Source organism: Phyllobates terribilis, unplaced genomic scaffold, assembly GCF_046119375.1.
Source record: "Phyllobates terribilis strain yellow unplaced genomic scaffold, ASM4611937v1 Scaffold_5__5_contigs__length_657084704, whole genome shotgun sequence".
In the NCBI taxonomy this organism is placed as follows: domain Eukaryota; kingdom Metazoa; phylum Chordata; class Amphibia; order Anura; family Dendrobatidae; genus Phyllobates; species Phyllobates terribilis.
Window position 1 is genome coordinate 326,448,878 of NW_027362765.1, and position 24,438 is coordinate 326,473,315.

The 24,438-nt window shown below is 46.6% G+C and overlaps 1 protein-coding gene across 4 annotated transcripts in view; it reads right to left on the reverse strand.

Annotated features, from left to right (window-relative positions):
* LOC141271151 (uncharacterized) overlaps nt 1-24,438 on the reverse strand; it is a 200,711-nt gene that overhangs the window by 99,658 nt on the left and 76,615 nt on the right. For 3 of the 4 annotated variants that reach the window (XM_073681255.1, XM_073681253.1, XM_073681254.1), the window contains exon 3: nt 19,019-19,138. The exons of the other annotated variant lie outside the window; for it this stretch is intronic. In XM_073681255.1, coding sequence (XP_073537356.1) covers nt 19,019-19,138 — 120 coding nt within the window. The remainder of the gene's footprint in view (nt 1-19,018; nt 19,139-24,438) is intronic. 4 annotated transcript variants of the gene reach the window in all.

Here is a 24,438-nt window from a genome sequence, read left to right on the forward strand (position 1 = left end):
GTATTTATCCAGCTATAAGGGGTTCACACTGTATGTAACCAGCTATGGGGGCTCACACTGTATATATCCAGCTATGGGGGCTCACGCTGTATATTTAACAGCTATGGGGGCTCATACTGTATAAAACCAGCTATGGGGGCTCATACTGTATATAGCCAGCTATGGGGGCTCATACTTTATATAACCAGCTATGGGGGGGCTCACACTGTATGTAGCCAGCAATGTAGGGCTCACACTGTATATACACAAGATATGAGGGCTCAAACTGTTTATAACCAGCTATGGGGGGCTCACAATGTATATAACCAGCTATGTGGGCTCATACTGTATATAACTAGCGATGGGGGGCTCACACTGTATATAACCAGCTATGTGGGCTCATACTGTATATAACCAGCGATGGGGGGCTCACACTGTATGTAACCAGCTATAGGGTCTCATACTGTATACAACCAGCTATGGGGAGCACATACTGTCTATAACCAGCTATGGGGGCTCATACTGTATATAACCGGCGATGGGGGGCTCACACTGTATGAACCAGCTATAGGGGCTCATACTGTATATAAGCAGCTATGGGGGGCTCACACTGTACATAACCAGCTATGGAGGCTCATAATGTATATAACCAGCCATGGGGGGTTCACATTGTAAGTAACCAGCTACAGGGGCTCATACTGTATATAACCAGCGATGGGGGGCTCACACTGTGTGTAACCAGCTATAGGGGCTCATTCTGTATATAACCAGCTATAGGGGCTCACACTATATAACCTGCTATGGGGGCTCATACTGTATATAACCAGCTATGGTTGGCTCATGCTGTATATAACCAGCTATGGGGGCTCATACTGTATATAACCAGCTATGGGGGCTCATACTATATATGACCAGCTATGGGGGCTTATACTGTATATAACCAGCTATGGGGGCTCATACTGTATTTGTCAAGCTATAAGGGGTTCACACTGTATGTAACCAGCTATGGAGGGCTCATACTGTATATATCCAGCTATGGGGGCTCACACTGTATATTACCAGCTATGGGGCCTCATACTGTATATACCAGCTATGGGGGCTCATACTGTATATAGCCAGCTATGGGGGCTCATACTGTATATAGCCAGCTATGGGGGCTCATACTGTATATAACCAGATATGGGGGCTCAAACTGTATATAACCAGCTATGGGGGCTCATACTGTATATAACCAGCTATGGGGGCTCATACTCTATATAACTAGCTATGGGAGCTCATACTGTATATAACCAGCTATGGGGGGCTCATACTGTATATAACCAGCTTTGGCGGGCTCATACTGTATATAACCACCTATGGGGGCTCATACTGTATATAACCAGCTATGGGGGCTCATACTCTAAATAACCAGCTATGGGGGCTCATACTGTATATACGCAGCTTTGGGGGCTTATATTGTATATAACCAGCTATGGGGGCTCATGCTATATATAACCAGCCATAAGGGGCTCACACTGTATGTAACCAGCTGTGGAGGGCTTACACTGTATATAGCCAGCTATGAGGGCTCACACTGTATATATCCAGCCATGGGGGCTCATACTGTAGATAACCAGCTATGGGGGCTCACACTGTATATAACCATCTATGTGGGGCTCACACTGTATATAACCAGCTATGGGGGCTCATCCTGTATATAACCAGCTATGTGGGCTCATACTGTAAATAACCAGCTATGGGGGGCTCACACTGCATATAACCAGCTATGGGGACCCATACTGTATATAAACAGCTATGAGGGCTCATACTGTGTATAACCAGCTATGGGGGCTCATACTGTATATAACCAGCTATGGGGGGTTCACACTGTATGCAACCAGCTATGAAGGGCTTACACCATATATAACCAGCTATGGCGGCTCACACTGTATATAACCAGCTATAGGGGGGGCTCATACTGTATTTAACTAGCTATGGGGAGCTCATACTGTGCATAACCAGCTATGGGGGCTCATACTGTATATAACCAGCTATGAGGGGTTCATACTGTATATAACCAGCTATGGGGGCTTATAATGTATATAACCAGCTATGGAGGGCTCATACTGTATATAACCAGCTATGGAGGCTCATACTGTATATAACCAGCTATGGGGGCTCACACTGTATATAACCAGCTATGGAGGGCTCATACTGTATATAACCAGCTATAGGGGCTCATACTGTATATAACCAGCTATGTGGGCTCATACTGTATACTACCAGCTATGGGGGGCTCACACTGTATGTAGCCAGCTAAGTAGGGCTCACACTGTATATACACCAGTTATGGGGGCTCAAACTGTTTATAACCAGCTATGGGGGGCTCACACTGTATATAACCAGCTAATTGGGCTCATGCTGTATATAACCAGCGATGGGGTGCTCACACTGTATGTAACCAGCTATAGGGGCTCATACTGTATACAACCAGCTATGGGGAGCACATACTGTCTATAATCAGCTATGGGGGCTCATACTGTATATAACCGGCGATTGGGTGCTCACACTGTATGAACCAGCTATAGGGCTCATACTGTATATAAGCAGCTATGGAGGGCTCACACTGTACATAACCAGCTATGGGAGCTCATAATGTATATAACCAGCTATGGGGGGTTCACATTGTATGTAACCAGCTACAGGGGCTCATACTGTACATAACCAGCTATGGGGGGCTCACACTGTGTGTAACCAGCTATTGGGGCTCATACTGTATATAACCAGCTATGGAGGCTCATACTGTATATAACCAGCTATGGGGGCTCACACTGTATATAACCAGCTATGGAGGGCTCATACTGTATATAACCAGCTATAGGGGCTCATACTGTATATAACCAGCTATGTGGGCTCATACTGTATACTACCAGCTATGGGGGGCTCACACTGTATGTAGCCAACTAAGTAGGGCTCACACTGTATATACACCAGTTATGGGGGCTCAAACTGTTTATAACCAGCTATGGGGGGCTCACACTCTATATAACCAGCTAATTGGGCTCATACTGTATATAACCAGCGATGGGGTGCTCACACTGTATGTAACCAGCTATAGGGGCTCATACTGTATACAACCAGCTATGGGGAGCACATACTGTCTATAACCAGCTATGGGGGCTCATACTGTATATAACCGGCGATTGGGTGCTCACACTGCATGAACCAGCTATAGAGGCTCATACTGTATATAAGCAGCTATGGGGGGCTCACACTGTACATAACCAGCTATGGGGGCTCATAATGTATATAACCAGCTATGGGGGGTTCACATTGTATGTAACCAGCTACAGGGGCTCAGACTGTACATAACCAGCGATGGGGGGCTCACACTGTGTGTAACCAGCTATAGGGGCTCATTCTGTATATAACCAGCTATGGGGGCTCATACTGTATATAACCAGCTATGGTTGGCTCATACTGTATATAACCAGCTATGGGGGCTCATACTGTATATAACCAGCTATGGGCGCTCATACTGTATATAACCAGCTATGGGGGCTCATACTATATATAACCAGCTATGGGGGCTTATACAGTATATAACCAGCTATGGGGGCTCATACTGTTTTTATCCAGCTATAAGGGGTTAACACTGTATGTAACCAGCTATGGAGGGCTCATACTGTATATATCCAGCAATGGGGGCTCACACTGTATATAACCAGCTATGGTGGCTCATACTGTATTTAACCAGCTATGGGGGCTCATACTGTATATAGCCAGCTATGGGGGCTCATACTGTATATAACCAGCTATGGGGGCTCAAACTGTATATAAACAGCTATGGGGGCTCATACTGTATCTAACCAGCTATGGGGGCTCATACTCTATATAACTAGCTATGGGAGCTCATCCTGTATATAACCAGCTATGGGGGGCTCATACTGTATATAACCAGCCATGGCGGGCTCATACTGTATATAACCACCTATGGGGGCTCATACTGTATATAATCAACTATGGGTGTTCTTTTTGTATATAACCAGCTATGGGGGCTCATACTGTATATATGCAGCTTTGGGGGCTTATATTGTATATAACCAGCTATGGGGGCTCATACTATATATAACCAGCAATAAGGGGCTCACACTGTATGTAACCAGCTGTGGGGGGGCTCACACTGTATATAGCCAGCTATGAGGGCTCACACTGTATATATCCAGCTATGGGGGCTCATACTGTATATAACCAGCTATGGGGGCTCACACTGTTTATAACCATCTATGTGTAGCTCACACTGTATATGACCAGCTATGGGGGCTCCTACTGTATATAACCAGCTATGTGGGCTCATACTGTAAATAACCAGCTATGGGGGGCTCACACTGTATATAACCAGCTATGGGGGCTCATACTGTATATAACCAGCTATGGGGGCTCATACTGTATATAATCAGATATGGGGGCTCACACTGTAACCAGCTATTGGGGCTCATTCTGTATATAACCAGCTATGGAGGCTCATACTGTAGATAATGAGCTATGGGGGCTCATACTGTGAATAATCAGCTATGGGGACTCAAACTGTATGTAACCAGCTATAAGGGGCTCACACTTTGTGTAACCAGCTATGGAGGGCTCACACTGTATATATCCAGCTATGGGGGCTCATACTGTATACAACCAGCTATGGTGGCTCATACTGTATATAACCAGCTATGGAGGCTCATACTGTATATAACCAACTATGGGGGCTCATACTGTATATAATCAGCAATGGGGGCTCATACTGTATATAACCAGCTATGGGGGGGCTCACACTGTATGTAACCAGCTATGGAGGGCTCACACTGTATATACACCAGCTCTGGGGGCTCAAACTGTTTATAACCAGCTGTGGGGTGCTAACACTGTATATAACCAGCTATTGGGGCTCACACTGTATGTAACCATCTATAAGGGCTCACACTGTATTTAACCAGCTATGGGAAGCTCATACTGTCTATAACCAGCTATGGGGGCTCATATATTATATAACCAGCTATGGAGGCTCATACTATATATAACCAGCTATGTGGGCTCATACTGTATAAAATCAGCAATGGGGGCTCATACTGTATATAACCAGCTATGGGGGGGGCTCACACTGTATGTAACCAGCTATGGAGGGCTCACACTGTATATACACCAGCTATGGGGGCACAAACTATTTGTAACCAGCTATGGGGGGCTCACACTCTATATAACCAGCTATTGGGGCTCATACAGTATATAACCAGCGATTGGGGTCTCACACTGTATGTAACCAGCTATAAGGGCTCATACTGTATATAACCAGCTATGGGAGGCTCATACTGTCTATAACCAGCTATGGGGGCTCATACTGTATATAACTGTCGATTTGGGGCTCACACTGTATATAACCAGCTATGGGGGGCTCACGCTGTATATAACCAGCTGTGGTGGCTTATACTGTATAAACCAGCGATGGGGGGCTCACACTGTATATAACCAGCTATGGGGATTCATACTGTATATAACCAGCTATGGGGGCTCATACTGTATATAACCAGCTATGGAGGGCTCATACTGTATATAACCAGCTATGGAGGGCTCATACTGTATATAACCAGCTATGGGGGCTCACGCTGTATATAACCAGCTGTGGTGGCTTATACTGTATAAACCAGCGATGGGGGGCTCACACTGTATATAACCAGTTATGGGGGGCTCACAATGTATATAATCAGCTATGGGGGCTCATACTGTATATAACCAGCTATGGAGGGCTCATACTGTATATAACCAGCTATGGGGGCTCATACTGTATATAACCAGCTATGGGGGCTCATACTGTGTATAACCAGCTATAGGGGCTCACACTGTATATAACCAGCTATGGGGGCTCATACTGTATATAAACAGCTATGGAGGCTCATACTGTATATAACCAGCTATGGGGGGCTCATACTGCATATAACCAGCTATAAGTGTTCATACTGTGTATAACCTGCTATAGGGGCTCACACTGTATATAACCAGCTATGGGGGCTCATACTGTATATAACCAGCTCTGGAGGCTCGTACTGTATATAACCAGCTATGGGGGCTCATACTGTATATAACCAGCTATAAGGGTTCATACTGTATAAAACCAGCTATGGGGGCTTACACTGCATAAAACCAGCGATGGGGGGCTCACACTGTATGTAACCAGCTATAGGGGCTCATACTGTATATAACCAGCTATAGGGGCTCATACTGTATATAACCAGCTACGGAGGGCTCATACTGTATATAACCAGCTATGGGGGGCTCACACTGTATGCAACCAGCTATGGAGGGCTTACACCATATACAGTACAGACCAAAAGTTTGGACACACCTTCTCATTTAAAGATTTTTCTGTATTTTCATGACTTTGAAAATTGTACATTCACACTGAAGGCATCAAAACTATGAATTAACACATGTGGAATTATATACTTAACAAAAAAGTGTGAAACAACTGAAAATATGTCTTATATTCCAGGTTCTTCAAAGTAGCCACCTTTTGCTTTGATGACTGCTTTGCACACTCTTGGCATTCTCTTGATGAGCTTCAAGAGGTAGTCACCGGAAATGGTCTTCCAACAATCTTGAAGGAGTTCCCAGAGATGCTTAGCACTTGTTGGCCCTTTTGCCTTCACTCTGCGGTCCAGCTCACCCCAAACCATCTCGATTGGGTTCAGATCTGGAGATTGTGGAGGCCAGGTCATCTGGCGCAGCACCCCATCACTCTCCTCCTTGGTCAAATAGCCCTTACACAGCCTGGAGGTGTGTTTGGGGTCATTGTCCTGTTGAAAAATAAATGATGGTCCAACTAAACGTAAACCGGATGGAATAGCATGCTGCTGCAAGATGCTGTGGTAGCCATGCTGGTTCAGTATGCCTTCAATTTTGAATAAATCCCCAACAGTGTCACCAGCAAAGCACCCCCACACCATCACACCTCCTCCTCCATGCTTCACGGTGGGAACCAGGCGTGTAGAGTCCATCCATTCACCTTTTCTGCGTCGCACAAAGACACGGTGGTTGGAACCGAAGATCTCAAATTTGGACTCATCAGACCAAAGCACAGATTTCCACTTGTCTAATGTCCATTCCTTGTGTTCTTTAGCCCAAACAAGTCTCTTCTGCTTGTTGCCTGTCCTTAGCAGTGGTTTCCTAGCAGCTATTTTACCATGAAGGCCTGCTCCACAAAGTCTCATCTTAACAGTTGTTGTAGAGATGAGTCTGCTGCTAGAACTCTGTGTGGCATTGACCTGGTCTCTAATCTGAGCTGCTGTTAACCTGCGATTTCTGAGGCTGGTGACTCGGATAAACTTATCCTCAGAAGCAGAGGTGACTCTTGGTCTTCCTTTCCTGGGGCGGTCCTCATGTGAGCCAGTTTCTTTGTAGCGCTTGATAGTTTTTGCAACTGCACTTGGGGACACATTCAAAGTTTGCCAATTTTTTGGACTGACTGACCTTCATTTCTTAAAGTAATGATGGCCACTCATTTTTCTTTACTTAGCTGCTTTTTTCTTGCCATAATACAAATTCCTACAGTCTATTCAGTAGGACTATCAGCTGTGTATCCACCTGACTACTGCACAACATAACTGATGGTCCCAACCCCATTTATAAGGCAAGAAATCCCACTAATTAAACCTGACAGGGCACACCTGTGAAGTGAAAACCATTTCCGGTGACTACCTCTTGAAGCTCATCAAGAGAACGCCAAGAGAGTGCAAAGCAGTCATCAAAGCAAAAGGTGGCTACTTTGAAAAACCTAGAATATAAGACATATTTTCAGTTGTTTCACACTTTTTTGTTAAGTATATAATTCCACATGTGTTAATTCATAGTTTTGATGCCTTCAGTGTGAATGTACTATTTTCAAAGTCATGAAAATACAGAAAAATCTTTAAATGAGAAGGTGTGTCCAAACTTTTGGTCTGTGCTGTATAACCAGCTATGGCGGCTCACACTGTATATAACCAGCTATAGGGGGGGCTCATACTGTCTTTAACTAGCTATGGGGAGCTCATACTGTGCATAACCAGCTATGGGGGCTCATACTGTATATAACCAGCTATGAGGGGTTCATACAGTATATAACCAGCTATGGGGGCTTATAATGTATATAACCAGCTATGTAGGGCTCATAATGTATATAACCAGCTATGGTGGCTCATACTGTATATAACCAGCTATGGGGGCTCATACTGTATATAACCAGCTATGGAGGCTCATACTGTATATAACCAGCTATGGGGGGCTCATACAGTATATAACCAGCTATAGGGGCTCATACTCTATATAACCAGCGATTGGGGACTCATACTATATGTAACCAGCTATAGGGGCTTATACTGTATATAACCAGCTATAAGGGCTCATACTCTATATAACCAGCTATGGGGGCACATACTGTATATAATCAGCTATGGGGGCTCATACTGTATATAACCTGCTATGGGGACTCATACTGTATATAACCAGCTATGGGGGGGGCACACACTGTTTGTAACCAGCTATGTAGGGCTCACACTGTATATACACCCGCTATGGGGGCTCAAACTGTTTATAACCAGCTATGGGGGGCTCACACTGTATATAACCTGCTTTGTGGGCTCATACTGTATATAACCAGCGATTGGGGGCTCACACTGTATGAAACCAGCTATAGGGGCTCATACTGTATACAACCAGCAATGGGGAGCACATACTGTCTATAACCAGCTATGGGGGCTCATACTGTATATAACCGGCGATGGGGGGCTCACACTGTATGAACCAGCTATAGGGGCTCATACTGTATATAAGCAGCTATGGGGGGCTCACACTGTACATAACCAGCTATGGGGGCTCATAATGTATATAACCAGCTATGGGGGGCTCACATTGTATGTAACCAGCTACAGAGGCTCATACTGTATATAACTAGCGATGTGGGGCTCATACTGTATATAACCAGCTATGGAGGCTCATACTGTATATAACCAGCTATGTGGGGCTCATACTGTATATAACCAGCTATAGGGGCTCACACTATATAAGCAGCTATGGGGGCTCATACTGTATATAGCCAGCTATGGTTGGCTCATACTGTATATAACCAGCTATGGGGGCTCATACTGTATATAACCAGCTATGGGGACTCATACTGTATACAACCAGCTAGAGGGGCTCACACTGTATATAACCAGCTATGGGGGTCTCATACTGTATATAACCAGCTATGGATGCTCATACTGTATATAACCAGCTATGGAGGGCTCATACTTTATATAACCAGCTATAGGGGCTCATACTGTATATAACCAGCTATGGGGGCTCATATTGTATATAACCAGCGATGGGGGGCTCACACTGTATGTAACCCGCTATAGGGGCTCATACTGTATATAACCAGCTATAGGGGCTCCTACTGTATATAACCAGCTACGGAGGGCTCATACTGTATATAACCAGCTATGGAGGGCCCACACTGTATGCAACCAGCTATGTAGGGCTTACACCATATATAACCAGCTATGGCGGCTCACTCTGTATATAACCAGCTATAGGGGGGCTCATACTGTATATAACCAGCTATAGGGCCTCATACTGTATATAAGCAGCTTTGGGGGCTCATACTGTATATAACCAGCTATGGAGGCTCATACTGTATATAACCAGCTATGGAGGGCTCATACTTTATATAACCAGCTATAGGGGCTCATACTGTATATAACCAGCTATGGGGGCTCATACTGTATATAGCCAGCGATGGGGGGCTCACACTGTATGTAACCCGCTATAGGGGCTCATACTGTATATAACCAGCTATAGGGGCTCCTACTGTATATAACCAGCTACGGAGGGATCATACTGTATATAACCAGCTATGGGGGGCCCACACTGTATGCAACCAGCTATATAGGGCTTACACCATATATAACCAGCCATGTCGGCTCACTCTGTCTATAACCAGCTATAGGGGGGCTCATACTGTATATAACCAGCTATGTGGGGCTCATACTTTATATAACCAGCTATGGAGGCTCATACTGTATATAACCAGCTATGTGGGGCTCATACTGTATATAACCAGCTATGTGGGGCTCATACTGTATATAACCAGCTATGGAGGCTCATACTGTATATAACCAGCTATGGAGGGCTCATACTTTATATAACCAGCTATAGGGGCTCATACTGTATATAACCAGCTATGGCGGCTCATACTGTATATAGCCAGCGATGGGGGGCTCACACTGTATGTAACCCGCTATAGGGGCTCATACTGTATATAACCAGCTATAGGGGCTCCTACTGTATATAACCAGCTACGGAGGGCTCATACTGTATATAACCAGCTATGGGGGGCCCACACTGTATGCAACCAGCTATACAGGGCTTACACCATATATAACCAGCTATGTCGGCTCACTCTGTCTATAACCAGCTATAGGGGGGCTCATACTGTATATAACCAGCTATGTGGGGCTCATACTTTATATAACCAGCTATGGAGGCTCATACTGTATATAACCAGCTATGTGGGGCTCATACTGTATATAACCAGCTATGTGGGGCTCATACTGTATATAACCAGCTATGGAGGCTCATGCTGTATATAACCAGCTATGTGGGCTCATACTGTATATAACCAGCTATGGAGGCTCATACTGTATATAACCAGCTATGTGGGGCTCATACTGTATATAACCAGCTATGTGGGGCTCATACTGTATATAACCAGCTATGGAGGCTCATACTGTATATAACCAGCTATGTGGGGCTCATACTGTATATAACCAGCTATGGAGGCTCATACTGTATATAACCAGCTATGTGGGGCTCCTACTGTATATAACCAGCTATGGGGGGCTCATACTGTATATAACCAGCTATGGGGGCTCATACTGTATATAACCAGCTATGGAGGCTCATACTGTATATAACCAGCTATGGGGGGCTCATACAGTATATAACCAGCTATAGGGGCTCATACTCTATATAACCAGCGATTGGGGACTCATACTATATGTAACCAGCTATAGGGGCTTATACTGTATATAACCAGCTATAAGGGCTCATACTCTATATAACCAGCTATGGGGGCACATACTGTATATAATCAGCTATGGGGGCTCATACTGTATATAACCTGCTATGGGGACTCATACTGTATATAACCAGCTATGGGGGGGGCACACACTGTTTGTAACCAGCTATGTAGGGCTCACACTGTATATACACCCGCTATGGGGGCTCAAACTGTTTATAACCAGCTATGGGGGGCTCACACTGTATATAACCTGCTTTGTGGGCTCATATTGTATATAACCAGCGATTGGGGGCTCACACTGTATGAAACCAGCTATAGGGGCTCATACTGTATACAACCAGCAATGGGGAGCACATACTGTCTATAACCAGCTATGGGGGCTCATACTGTATATAACCGGCGATGGGGGGCTCACACTGTATGAACCAGCTATAGGGGCTCATACTGTATATAAGCAGCTATGAGGGGCTCACACTGTACATAACCAGCTATGGGGGCTCATAATGTATATAACCAGCTATGGGGGGCTCACATTGTATGTAACCAGCTACAGAGGCTCATACTGTATATAACTAGCGATGTGGGGCTCATACTGTATATAACCAGCTATGGAGGCTCATACTGTATATAACCAGCTATGTGGGGCTCATACTGTATATAACCAGCTATAGGGGCTCACACTATATAAGCAGCTATGGGGGCTCATACTGTATATAGCCAGCTATGGTTGGCTCATACTGTATATAACCAGCTATGGGGGCTCATACTGTATATAACCAGCTATGGGGACTCATACTGTATACAACCAGCTAGAGGGGCTCACACTGTATATAACCAGCTATGGGGGCTCATACTGTATATAACCAGCTATGGATGCTCATACTGTATATAACCAGCTATGGAGGGCTCATACTTTATATAACCAGCTATAGGGGCTCATACTGTATATAACCAGCTATGGGGGCTCATATTGTATATAACCAGCGATGGGGGGCTCACACTGTATGTAACCCGCTATAGGGGCTCATACTGTATATAACCAGCTATAGGGGCTCCTACTGTATATAACCAGCTACGGAGGGCTCATACTGTATATAACCAGCTATGGAGGGCCCACACTGTATGCAACCAGCTATGTAGGGCTTACACCATATATAACCAGCTATGGCGGCTCACTCTGTATATAACCAGCTATAGGGGGGCTCATACTGTATATAACCAGCTATAGGGCCTCATACTGTATATAAGCAGCTTTGGGGGCTCATACTGTATATAACCAGCTATGGAGGCTCATACTGTATATAACCAGCTATGGAGGGCTCATACTTTATATAACCAGCTATAGGGGCTCATACTGTATATAACCAGCTATGGGGGCTCATACTGTATATAGCCAGCGATGGGGGGCTCACACTGTATGTAACCCGCTATAGGGGCTCATACTGTATATAACCAGCTATAGGGGCTCCTACTGTATATAACCAGCTACGGAGGGATCATACTGTATATAACCAGCTATGGGGGGCCCACACTGTATGCAACCAGCTATATAGGGCTTACACCATATATAACCAGCCATGTCGGCTCACTCTGTCTATAACCAGCTATAGGGGCTCATACTGTATATAACCAGCTATAGGGGCTCCTACTGTATATAACCAGCTACGGAGGGATCATACTGTATATAACCAGCTATGGGGGGCCCACACTGTATGCAACCAGCTATATAGGGCTTACACCATATATAACCAGCCATGTCGGCTCACTCTGTCTATAACCAGCTATAGGGGGGCTCATACTGTATATAACCAGCTATGTGGGGCTCATACTTTATATAACCAGCTATGGAGGCTCATACTGTATATAACCAGCAATGTGGGGCTCATACTGTATATAACCAGCTATGTGGGGCTCATACTGTATATAACCAGCTATAGAGGCTCATACTGTATATAACCAGCTATGGAGGGCTCATACTTTATATAACCAGCTATAGGGGCTCATACTGTATATAACCAGCTATGGCGGCTCATACTGTATATAGCCAGCGATGGGGGGCTCACACTGTATGTAACCCGCTATAGGGGCTCATACTGTATATAATCAGCTATAGGGGCTCCTACTGTATATAACCAGCTACGGAGGGCTCATACTGTATATAACCAGCTATGGGGGGCCCACACTGTATGCAACCAGCTATATAGGGCTTACACCATATATAACCAGCTATGTCGGCTCACTCTGTCTATAACCAGCTATAGGGGGGCTCATACTGTATATAACCAGCTTTGTGGGGCTCATACTTTATATAACCAGCTATGGAGGCTCATACTGTATATAACCAGCTATGTGGGGCTCATACTGTATATAACCAGCTATGTGGGGCTCATACTGTATATAACCAGCTATGGAGGCTCATACTGTATATAACCAGCTATGTGGGCTCATACTGTATATAACCAGCTATGGAGGCTCATACTGTATATAACCAGCTATGTGGGGCTCATACTGTATATAACCAGCTATGTGGGGCTCATACTGTATATAACCAGCTATGGAGGCTCATACTGTATATAACCAGCTATGTGGGGCTCATACTGTATATAACCAGCTATGGAGGCTCATACTGTATATAACCAGCTATGTGGGGCTCCTACTGTATATAACCAGCTATGGGGGGCTCATACTGTATATAACCAGCTATGGGGGCTCATACTGTATATAACCAGCTATGGAGGCTCATACTGTATATAACCAGCTATGGGGGGCTCATACAGTATATAACCAGCTATAGGGGCTCATACTCTATATAACCAGCGATTGGGGACTCATACTATATGTAACCAGCTATAGGGGCTTATACTGTATATAACCAGCTATAAGGGCTCATACTCTATATAACCAGCTATGGGGGCACATACTGTATATAATCAGCTATGGGGGCTCATACTGTATATAACCTGCTATGGGGACTCATACTGTATATAACCAGCTATGGGGGGGGCACACACTGTTTGTAACCAGCTATGTAGGGCTCACACTGTATATACACCCGCTATGGGGGCTCAAACTGTTTATAACCAGCTATGGGGGGCTCACACTGTATATAACCTGCTTTGTGGGCTCATACTGTATATAACCAGCGATTGGGGGCTCACACTGTATGAAACCAGCTATAGGGGCTCATACTGTATACAACCAGCAATGGGGAGCACATACTGTCTATAACCAGCTATGGGGGCTCATACTGTATATAACCGGCGATGGGGGGCTCACACTGTATGAACCAGCTATAGGGGCTCATACTGTATATAAGCAGCTATGGGGGGCTCACACTGTACATAACCAGCTATGGGGGCTCATAATGTATATAACCAGCTATGGGGGGCTCACATTGTATGTAACCAGCTACAGAGGCTCATACTGTATATAACCAGCGATGTGGGGCTCATACTGTATATAACCAGCTATGGAGGCTCATACTGTATATAACCAGCTATGTGGGGCTCATACTGTATATAACCAGCTATAGGGGCTCACACTATATAAGCAGCTATGGGGGCTCATACTGTATATAGCCAGCTATGGTTGGCTCATACTGTATATAACCAGCTATGGGGGCTCATACTGTATATAACCAGCTATGGGGACTCATACTGTATACAACCAGCTAGAGGGGCTCACACTGTATATAACCAGCTATGGGGGCTCATACTGTATATAACCAGCTATGGATGCTCATACTGTATATAACCAGCTATGGAGGGCTCATACTTTATATAACCAGCTATAGGGGCTCATACTGTATATAACCAGCTATGGGGGCTCATATTGTATATAACCAGCGATGGGGGGCTCACACTGTATGTAACCCGCTATAGGGGCTCATACTGTATATAACCAGCTATAGGGGCTCCTACTGTATATAACCAGCTACGGAGGGCTCATACTGTATATAACCAGCTATGGGGGGCCCACACTGTATGCAACCAGCTATGTAGGGCTTACACCATATATATAACCAGCTATGGCGGCTCACTCTGTATATAACCAGCTATAGGGGGGCTCATACTGTATATAACCAGCTATAGGGCCTCATACTGTATATAAGCAGCTTTGGGGGCTCATACTGTATATAACCAGCTATGGAGGCTCATACTGTATATAACCAGCTATGGAGGGCTCATACTTTATATAACCAGCTATAGGGGCTCATACTGTATATAACCAGCTATGGGGGCTCATACTGTATATAGCCAGCGATGGGGGGCTCACACTGTATGTAACCCGCTATAGGGGCTCATACTGTATATAACCAGCTATAGGGGCTCCTACTGTATATAACCAGCTACGGAGGGCTCATACTGTATATAACCAGCTATGGGGGGCCCACACTGTATGCAACCAGCTATATAGGGCTTACACCATATATAACCAGCTATGTCGGCTCACTCTGTCTATAACCAGCTATAGGGGGGCTCATACTGTATATAACCAGCTATGTGGGGCTCATACTTTATATAACCAGCTATGGAGGCTCATACTGTATATAACCAGCTATGTGGGGCTCATACTGTATATAACCAGCTATGGAGGCTCATACTGTATATAACCAGCTATGTGGGGCTCCTACTGTATATAACCAGCTATGGGGGGCTCATACTGTATATAACCAGCTATGTGGGGCTCATACTGTATATAACCAGCTATGGGGGGCTCATACTGTATATAACCAGCTATGGGGGGCTCATACTGTGTATAACCAGCTATGGAGGCTCATACTGTATATAACCAGCTATGTGGGGCTCATACTGTATATAACCAGCTATGGGGGGCTCATACTGTATATAACCAGCTATGGGGGGCTCATACTGTATATAACCAGCTATGGGGGGCTGATACAGTATATAACCAGCTATGAGGGTCTCATACTGTATATAACCAGCTATGTGGGGCTCATTCTGTATATAACCAGCTATGTGGGGCTCATACTGTATATAACCAGCTATGTGGGGCTCATACTGTATATAACCAGCTATGTGGGGCTCGCACTATATATAACCAGCTATGGCGGCTCACACTGTATATAACCAGCTATGAGAGGTTCATACTGTATATAGGAGGATGTCAGTATACTTAATTCTGCTATATATAAAGTCATACAATTAATGTAAACAAATAATTATAATTAATATGTTAATATTAATATTGATCAGAATTAATTTCAGACTATTTGTTTGGCCTCCACAACAGTCATGGTCTCTCATGTGGCCCCTTGGGAAAATTGATCTCCCACTCCTGCTTTGTTTTGTATAACACTGTGTTATGTATAATGCTGTACACAAAGGAAAAATTATCGCTATCTGCTTTTTTTCCATCTACTGATATGCACCAAACCACCTGTGTGTTGCTCACATGACCTATCACATGATTTATCAAAGGTGATCATGTGACATGTCACGTGACACATCAGGTACCTGGGGAGACGGGGTAGACGGGGGAGACAGGGGAGACGGGGAGGTGGGGTCTGCCTTCTAAACTGCCCGGGGCCCTGGCTACTCTTAATCAACCCCTGTTCATAACTGCTGCTGCTACATAATTTAGCAGGCACCTGGCATGGTGGGGCATTGTCTGGTGAGGTAAGGTATTCAAAATACAGGTGGTATGGGGGTACGAGAGAGGAGATGGCATTGGAATGAATTGGGAGTGGTGTGAGACAAAGTACATGAAGTTGCAATGAATTGGGATGTGATGGGAGAGAGGACATACAATTGCCTTGAATTTGGGGTTGAGAGAGAGAGGATATGGAATTGTAATAAATTGGGGGTGGGAGAAAGGACACATAAATGCAATTAATTGGGTGGATGTGAGAGAGGGCATTGATTGAGGGCATAGGACACAGGACAGGGACTTGTAATGAATAGGTGGGAGAGACAAAGTGGCTGATTAATTTATATTTTTATGGCCAACACGGTGGCTCAGTGGTTAGCACTATTGCTTTGCAGCGCTGTGGTCCCGGGTTCATTAATTTCCCACCAAGGACAACATCCACAAGGATTTTGTATGTTCTCCCTGTTTTTGCTTGGGTTTCCTTCAGGTACTCTGGTTTCCTCCACATTCCAAAGACATACTGATAGGGAATGAAGATTGTGAGCCCCAATGGGAACAGTGATGATAATATCTGTAAAGCCCTGCAGAATATCATGGTGTTATACATGCAAATCATAATAAATAAGTAATAAAGTGGTGTAAAGTATTTATTTATCTTTTCAGGGGGGTACAAGTGCTGGCTTATCAATTTATATTTTTAATGGTTGTCTGCACTTTGGTTATTACATATTAACGTTGCAGTACATATATGTATTCAGGGGCACAGTGTTGGGGACTTTGTGTCTACCACAGCTAGGCACCATTTAACCCAAGTCTAAATTTAACAAAGCAACACATGCCCTAACAGGATTTTCTAAATGGCTCTGAAGCGTATTTTAGTTTGAGCCCCTTGATATAGACTTTACACGAGGACATCCCATTTGTTCATCTGAACTACAGTAAGATGACCATAAAATCCTATAGTGTTCTAACTCCAGTTTTATTGAACTGTTGAAGGTTGGGGAGTTGCATTTGTAAAACAGTGCAAAAAAGTGTTCATATTACACCCATCTTAAAGCAAGTATTGTATAGAGCTTCAGGTTATGCAGAGGCAAGGAAATTGTTAAATCCTTGCTGCAATTTACAGAGCAATAAAGCCACTTTTGATTTAAGCACTAAAGAGGGTCTCGTCTGTGAGATTCTCAATTTTACATTGATTAATCAAGCATTGATCCCATCAATGGAGGTAATGGAAAACCTCTGCTAAGTAGGGAAAATTTGCTATAGTGTCATTTTCTTTATTTCTTGAAACTATATGATGTTAGAATATGTTACAGTGGGTACGGAAAGTATTCAGACCCCTTTAAATTTTTCACTATTTGTTTCATTGCAGCCATTTGGTTATTTCTAAAAAGTTATTTTTTTTTCTCATTAAAGTACACTCTACAACCCATCTTGACTGAAAAAAAACAGAAATGAAGACATTTTTGCAAATGTATTAAAAAAGAAAAACTGAAATATCACATGGTCATAAATATTCAGGCCCTTTGCTCAGACACTCATATTTAAGCCACATGCTGTCCATTTCCTTGTGATCCTCTTTGAGATGGTTGTACTCCTTCATTGGAGTCCAGCTGTGTTTAGTTAGACTGATAGGACTTGATTTGGAAAGGCACACACCTGTCTATATAAGACCTCACAGCTCACAGTGCATGTCAGACCAAATGAGAATCATGAGCTTAAAGGAACTGCCCAAGGAGCTCAGAGACAGAATTGTGGCAAGGCACAGATCTGGCCAAGGTTACAAAAGAATTTCTGCATCAGTCAAGGTTCTTAAGAGCACAGTGGCCTCCATAATCCTTAAATGGAAGAAGTTTGGAACCACCAGAAGTCTTCCTAGACCTGGCTACCCAGCCAAACTGAACAATCGTCAAAGAGCCTTGGTGAGAGAGGTAAAGAAGAACCCCAAGATCACTGTGGCTGAGCTCCAGAGATGCACTAGGGAGATGGGAGAAAGTTCCACAAAGTCATCTATCACTGCAGCACTCCACCAATCAGGCCTTTATGGCAGAGTGGCCTGACGGAAGCCTCTCCTCAGTGCAAGACATATGAAAGCCCGCATAGAGTTTGCTCGAAAACACATGAAGGACTCCTAGACTATGAGAAATAAGATTCTCTCGTCTGATGAGATGAAGATAGAACTTTTTGGTGATAATTCTAAGCGGTATGTGTGGAGAAAACCAGGCACTGCTCATCACCTGACCAATACAATCCCAACAGTGAAACATGGTGGTGGCAGCATCATGCTGTGGGGGTGTTTTTCAGCAGCAGGGACTGGACGACGCATGTGAAGACAACATTATACAACTATTTTTTTTAAATACTTACAGTCCCAGGCACCCAAAACAGGGTGCCAAACAATAGGGATTTCATGTCATGGTTATAAAGAGAGACTGCCACTGATATGCCCAATGAAATCTCCAAAATGGACAAGATAATCAGAACAATCTAGAAAGAAAACATATTTTATATTAGGAATATTTCTATGTTTATTCTGCAAAATCATATAAAATTCATTACATGAGGCAAATAGAGTGAATATAAAGGGGCTTTATAGTAGTAAATGTAGATATTCTGCATATAGGAAGGGATATTCTTAGGATATGCTAGAAAAGTCTGATCTGTGGGGTCTGACTGCTTTTGCCTCCATTACAGGATAACTGACTTTTCAATTAAAGTTTAAAAAAGGCTGCGGTCTTTCTTAATCTCATATTCTGTCCAAGTTTCAAGGTTTTTCTTTGCAGTCATTTGCTTATTGACACATCTCTGCCTCCCAGTCACTCTGCCCGTCAACTTCCATTTCTTCAACTAGCAATGGAGTGGACACAGCCCAGAATCCTGTCACTGCTATAACAACAGCATTGATGCATTGCAGGATCCTTGGGTGCAGGAACAATGCTGTAATGCACACGCCCGGGCTGAGCGGCGTGTGCGTGTGATTCCACTGGACCGTGCCGGAGAGTGAATGACTGGAGGGGCGTAACTAGGTATTCACCCGATCCGACCAGGGTCGCACGACGGCATACGACGCCAGTGCACCCAGGAGGAACCGAGCAGAGGGACCAGGTGCTACTCCAGGACAGACCCCGGACACGGCTGTTGACCCACACAGGGGAATACAGGAACAGACTGGTTAGGCTGGCACACAGACTGGTGGGAATAGGCAGGCACGACTGGTATGCGGGCAGGCGGGTATGCAGGCAGGGGGGTACAGGCAAGCACGGCTAGAGTGCAGATAGGAAGGCACTAGCAGGTAGGAACACAGGCGGGATAGGACCCAGTACACACTGGGACTCTGGAACAGAACCGCAGATGTGGCAGACAAACACAGCAGAGTGAGGCCGCCCAGAGAGGTGAGCGAGAGCAGGGCAGGACAAGACCGCCTGGAGCGGTGAGCAAGAGCAGAGCAGGACGAGACCGCCTGGAGCGGTGAGCAAGAGCAGAGCAGGACGAGACCGCCTTGAGCAGTGAGCAAGAGCAGAGCAGGACGAGACCGCCTGGAGCGGTGAGCAAGAGCAGAGCAGGACGAGACCGCCTGGAGCGGTGAGCAAGAGCAGAGCAGGACGAGACCGCATGGAGCGGTGAGCAAGAGCAGAGCAGAGCGAGACTGCCGGAGCAGTGAGCAAAGGAGTCAGAGCGGAGCGAGACTGCCGGAGCGGTGAGCAAAGGAGTCAGAGCGGAGCGAGACTGCCGGAGCGGTGAGCAAAGGAGTCAGAGCGGAGCGAGACTGCCGGAGCAGTGAGCAAAGGAGTCAGAGCGGAGCGAGACTGAGCAGGGGGGACAGGGCTCTGTTCACACGGAACAGACAGGAAGGGAAAGGCAGAGCCAGATACCCACAAGGTACTTGCAGTGAAGTAGCGAGTGGACCACAAACACACAAGCGGGAGTACAGAGACAACAAGCAGGAGTTAGGTACAAGTTCAGACTCTGCAGAAAAAGGAAAGGAACGGACATAGAGGCAAAACAGGTAAAGGATAGGAGAGAGCTCAGACTGGAACTGAGTGTACGGAAGAGACCGACACTGCAGCGGGATACAGGAGCGGGTCTGGGAATACAGCCCCCAGAGAGGCGGGACGAACAGGCAAGGAGCGTGTTCAGACAGGACAGACAAGATACAGGAGCGGGTCTAGGTAATCGGCCCCTAGAAGGCGGGAGGAACAGGCTAGGAGCGTGTTCAGACAGGCCTGGAAATACAGCCTCCAGGATAGGCAGACAAGAGAACACAGAACGGGACCTGGCACCTTCAGAGTGCAAGCACACACTGAATGAAACACAATGCTCAGGCAGGGATTGATTGGAGCAGCTGGGTTATATACCAGGTGACAGACAGCAATAGGCTGAGGACGCACAAGGGGTGTGACCCACAGCAGGTACAAAAAGCAGGAAGTGATCGGGCGCCGCCCTTAAGCAGCAGAAACAGACACAAACAGACAGCATGGAGGGAAGCCAGAGAGACATTCTGGACTGGAGATCAAGTGCGCGCTCTTGCACAGTGGGAGATGGACCACCATGCAAGGGCGCCGCCAGGTATGTTACAGTACCCCCCCCTTACGCCCCCTCTTCTTCAGGCCTGCCAGAATCTTCCGCAGGGAATTCGAGGGCCAATCCTTCACTTCAAGGAGATCACTCCCACTGTCCACAGGAAAAACTGGTCTCATCTGGTTAGCTAGGATGCTACCTCCTATCCAGCCATCCTCAGCAACAGACGAAACGGGTGGAGTACCAGGAACAGCACACAAGGAAGTCTCTCTCCACATATTTTCAGGTGGCACCCCAGAGGGTACAGGAGACAACTGGAAGTCCTCCACCGGGTTGGAGGGGAGCAGAGACTTGGGGGTAAACTGTGCTTCGAGGTACATCTTGTCAAGCTCACAGGAAGAAATAGACGGGTTATCAGGTACAGGATGAGGAAAAGTCACTGTCTCTTTGTTATCTGGTGGTACCCCGGAGGATTCAGGAAACAACTGGAGGTCCTCCGCCGGGTCAGAAGAGTGCAGAGGCTCGGAGAAAACATCTGCTTCAGAGTACACTAGGTCGGACTCACTGGACGAAGCAGGCGAGGTATTGGGTACCGAGTATAGGAAAGTCTCTGTCCTTTCGCTACCAGGTGGCACCCCGAAGGGTTCCGGAGACAACTGGAGGTCCTCCGCCTGGTCGGAGGGGTGTAGAGACTCGGGAGTAACCTCTGCTTCGGAGTACACTAGGTTGGACTTACTGGACGAAGCGAGCGAGGTATCAGGTACAGAGTATAGGAGAGTCTCTGTCCTTTCGCTACCAGGTAGCACCCTGAAGGGTTCTGGAGACAACTGGAGGTCCTCCGCCAGGCCAGAGGGGTGTAGAGACTCAGGGGTAACCTCTGCTTCAGAGTACACTAGGTTGGACTCACTGGACGAAGCGAGCGAGGTATCAGGTACAGAGTATAGGAGAGTCTCTGTCCTTTCGCTACCAGGTAGCACCCCGAAGGGTTCTGAAGACAACTGGAGGTCCTCCGCCTGGTCGGAGGGGTGTAGAGACTCATGGGTAACCCCTGCTTTAGAGTACACTAGGTTGGACTCACTGGACGAAGCGAGCGAGGTATCAGGTACAGAGTATAGGAGAGTCTCTGTCCTTTCGCTACCAGGTAGCACCCCGAAGGGTTCTGGAGACAACTGGAGGTCCTCCGCCAGGCCAGAGGGGTGTAGAGACTCATGGGTAACCTCTGCTTCAGAGTACACTAGGTTGGACTTACTGGACGAAGCGAGCGAGGTATCAGGTACAGAGTATAGGAGAGTCTCTGTCCTTTCGCTACCAGGTAGCACCCCGAAGGGTTCTGGAGACAACTGGAGGTCCTCCGCCTGGTCGGAGGGGTGTAGAGACTCATGGGTAACCCCTGCTTTAGAGTACACTAGGTTGGACTCACTGGACGAAGCGAGCGAGGTATCAGGTACAGAGTATAGGAGAGTCTCTGTCCTTTCACTACCAGGTAGCACCCCGAAGGGTTCTGGAGACAACTGGAGGTCCTCTGCCTGGTCGGAGGGGTGTAGAGACTCATGGGTAACCTCTGCTTCAGAGTACACTAGGTTGGACTCACTGGACGAAGCGAGCGAGGTATCAGGTACAGAGTATAGGAGAGTCTCTGTCCTTTCGCTACCAGGTAGCACCCCGAAGGGTTCTGGAGACAACTGGAGGTCCTCCGCCTGGTCGGAGGGGTGTAGAGACTCGGGGGAAACTACCACTTTGGGGTACCCATTGTCAGGCTCACAGGACGGAGCGAACAAAGTATCGAATACCAGGTGTAGAGAAGTCTCTCTCCATTTGTCATCGAGTGGTATCCCGGAGGATTCAGGAGGCAACTGGGGGTCCTCCGCCAGGTAGTAGAGGTGCACAGACTCTGAGGTAATCACAGCTTCGGAGCATCCTTGGACATGCACACCGGTTAAAGTGGGTGAAGCATCTGATGCCGGGTGCAGGAAGTTCTCCTGTGTGGAGTCTGGATGGGCAGTAGTCTCTTCGGGCAGGAGAACTGGTGCACTACCCACGCACATTACCCGTTGGGGCTTCTCCGGGATACAGGGAGATGAAGCTTCAGTAGGGACTTCAAGGTTGGGGTCAGGAGGTCTCAGGGAGGACAGACCCTGGCGTGACGGCTTGCCTCTACGTCTAGCACGTCTGGACTGCCTCTTGAGGTTGGGAGAAGTATTCCGGAGAGCGTAGTCACCCTGTGAGGATTCTGGGTGGACAGTAGTCTCATTGGGCTGGAGGACTATTGCGCTACCCACACACATTACCCATCGGGGCTGCTCCGGGATATTGGGAAGTGAAGCTTCAGCAGGAGCCTCCGGGTTAGGATCATCGAAGACCATTAGAAAGGCCACCAGGAAGGCCATTATGTCCAGGACGATAGGATCCTGTGTTTCCCATAGGGGGTTGATCCATTCCAAGGCATCACCCGCTAGGTTAGACATAATGAATGCCACCTTAACCCGATCGGTGGGAAAACATAGAGGGTAGAAATTGAAGTGTAGCATGCATTGCTCCACAAATGCACGACTTTGTCTTGGATCCCCATAGTAACGTGGCGGATCCGCAGGAACGAGAGCAGATAGATCCATCTGGACGGGTGCGTAATTAGCCAGGAACTTAGCTAGAGAAAAAAAAATTGTATTTATTTATTTTTAATGCATGTATTCGCTGGAAAACGTCTCAGAGAGCGAAGGCCGTGGGGCTCAACGGGAACCATGGCCTGAGCATGCTGTAATGCACACGGCCGGGCTGAGCGGCGTGTGCGTGTGACTCCACTGGACCGTGCCGGAGAGTGAATGCCTGGAGGGGCGTAACTAGGTATTCACCCGATCCGACCAGGGTCGCACGACGGCATACGACGCCAGTGCACCCAGGAGGAACCGAGCAGAGGGACCAGGTGCTACTCCAGGACAGACCCCGGACACGGCTGTTGACCCACACAGGGGAATACAGGAACAGACTGGTTAGGCTGGCACACAGACTGGTGGGAATAGGCAGGCACGACTGGTATGCGGGCAGGCGGGTATGCAGGCAGGGGGGTACAGGCAAGCACGGCTAGAGTGCAGACAGGAAGGCACTAGCAGGTAGGAACACAGCCGGGATAGGACCCAGTACACACTGGGACTCTGGAACAGAACCACAGATGTGGCAGACAAACACAGCAGAGTGAGGCCGCCCAGAGAGGTGAGCGAGAGCAGGGCAGGACAAGACCGCCTGGAGCGGTGAGCAAGAGCAGAGCAGGACGA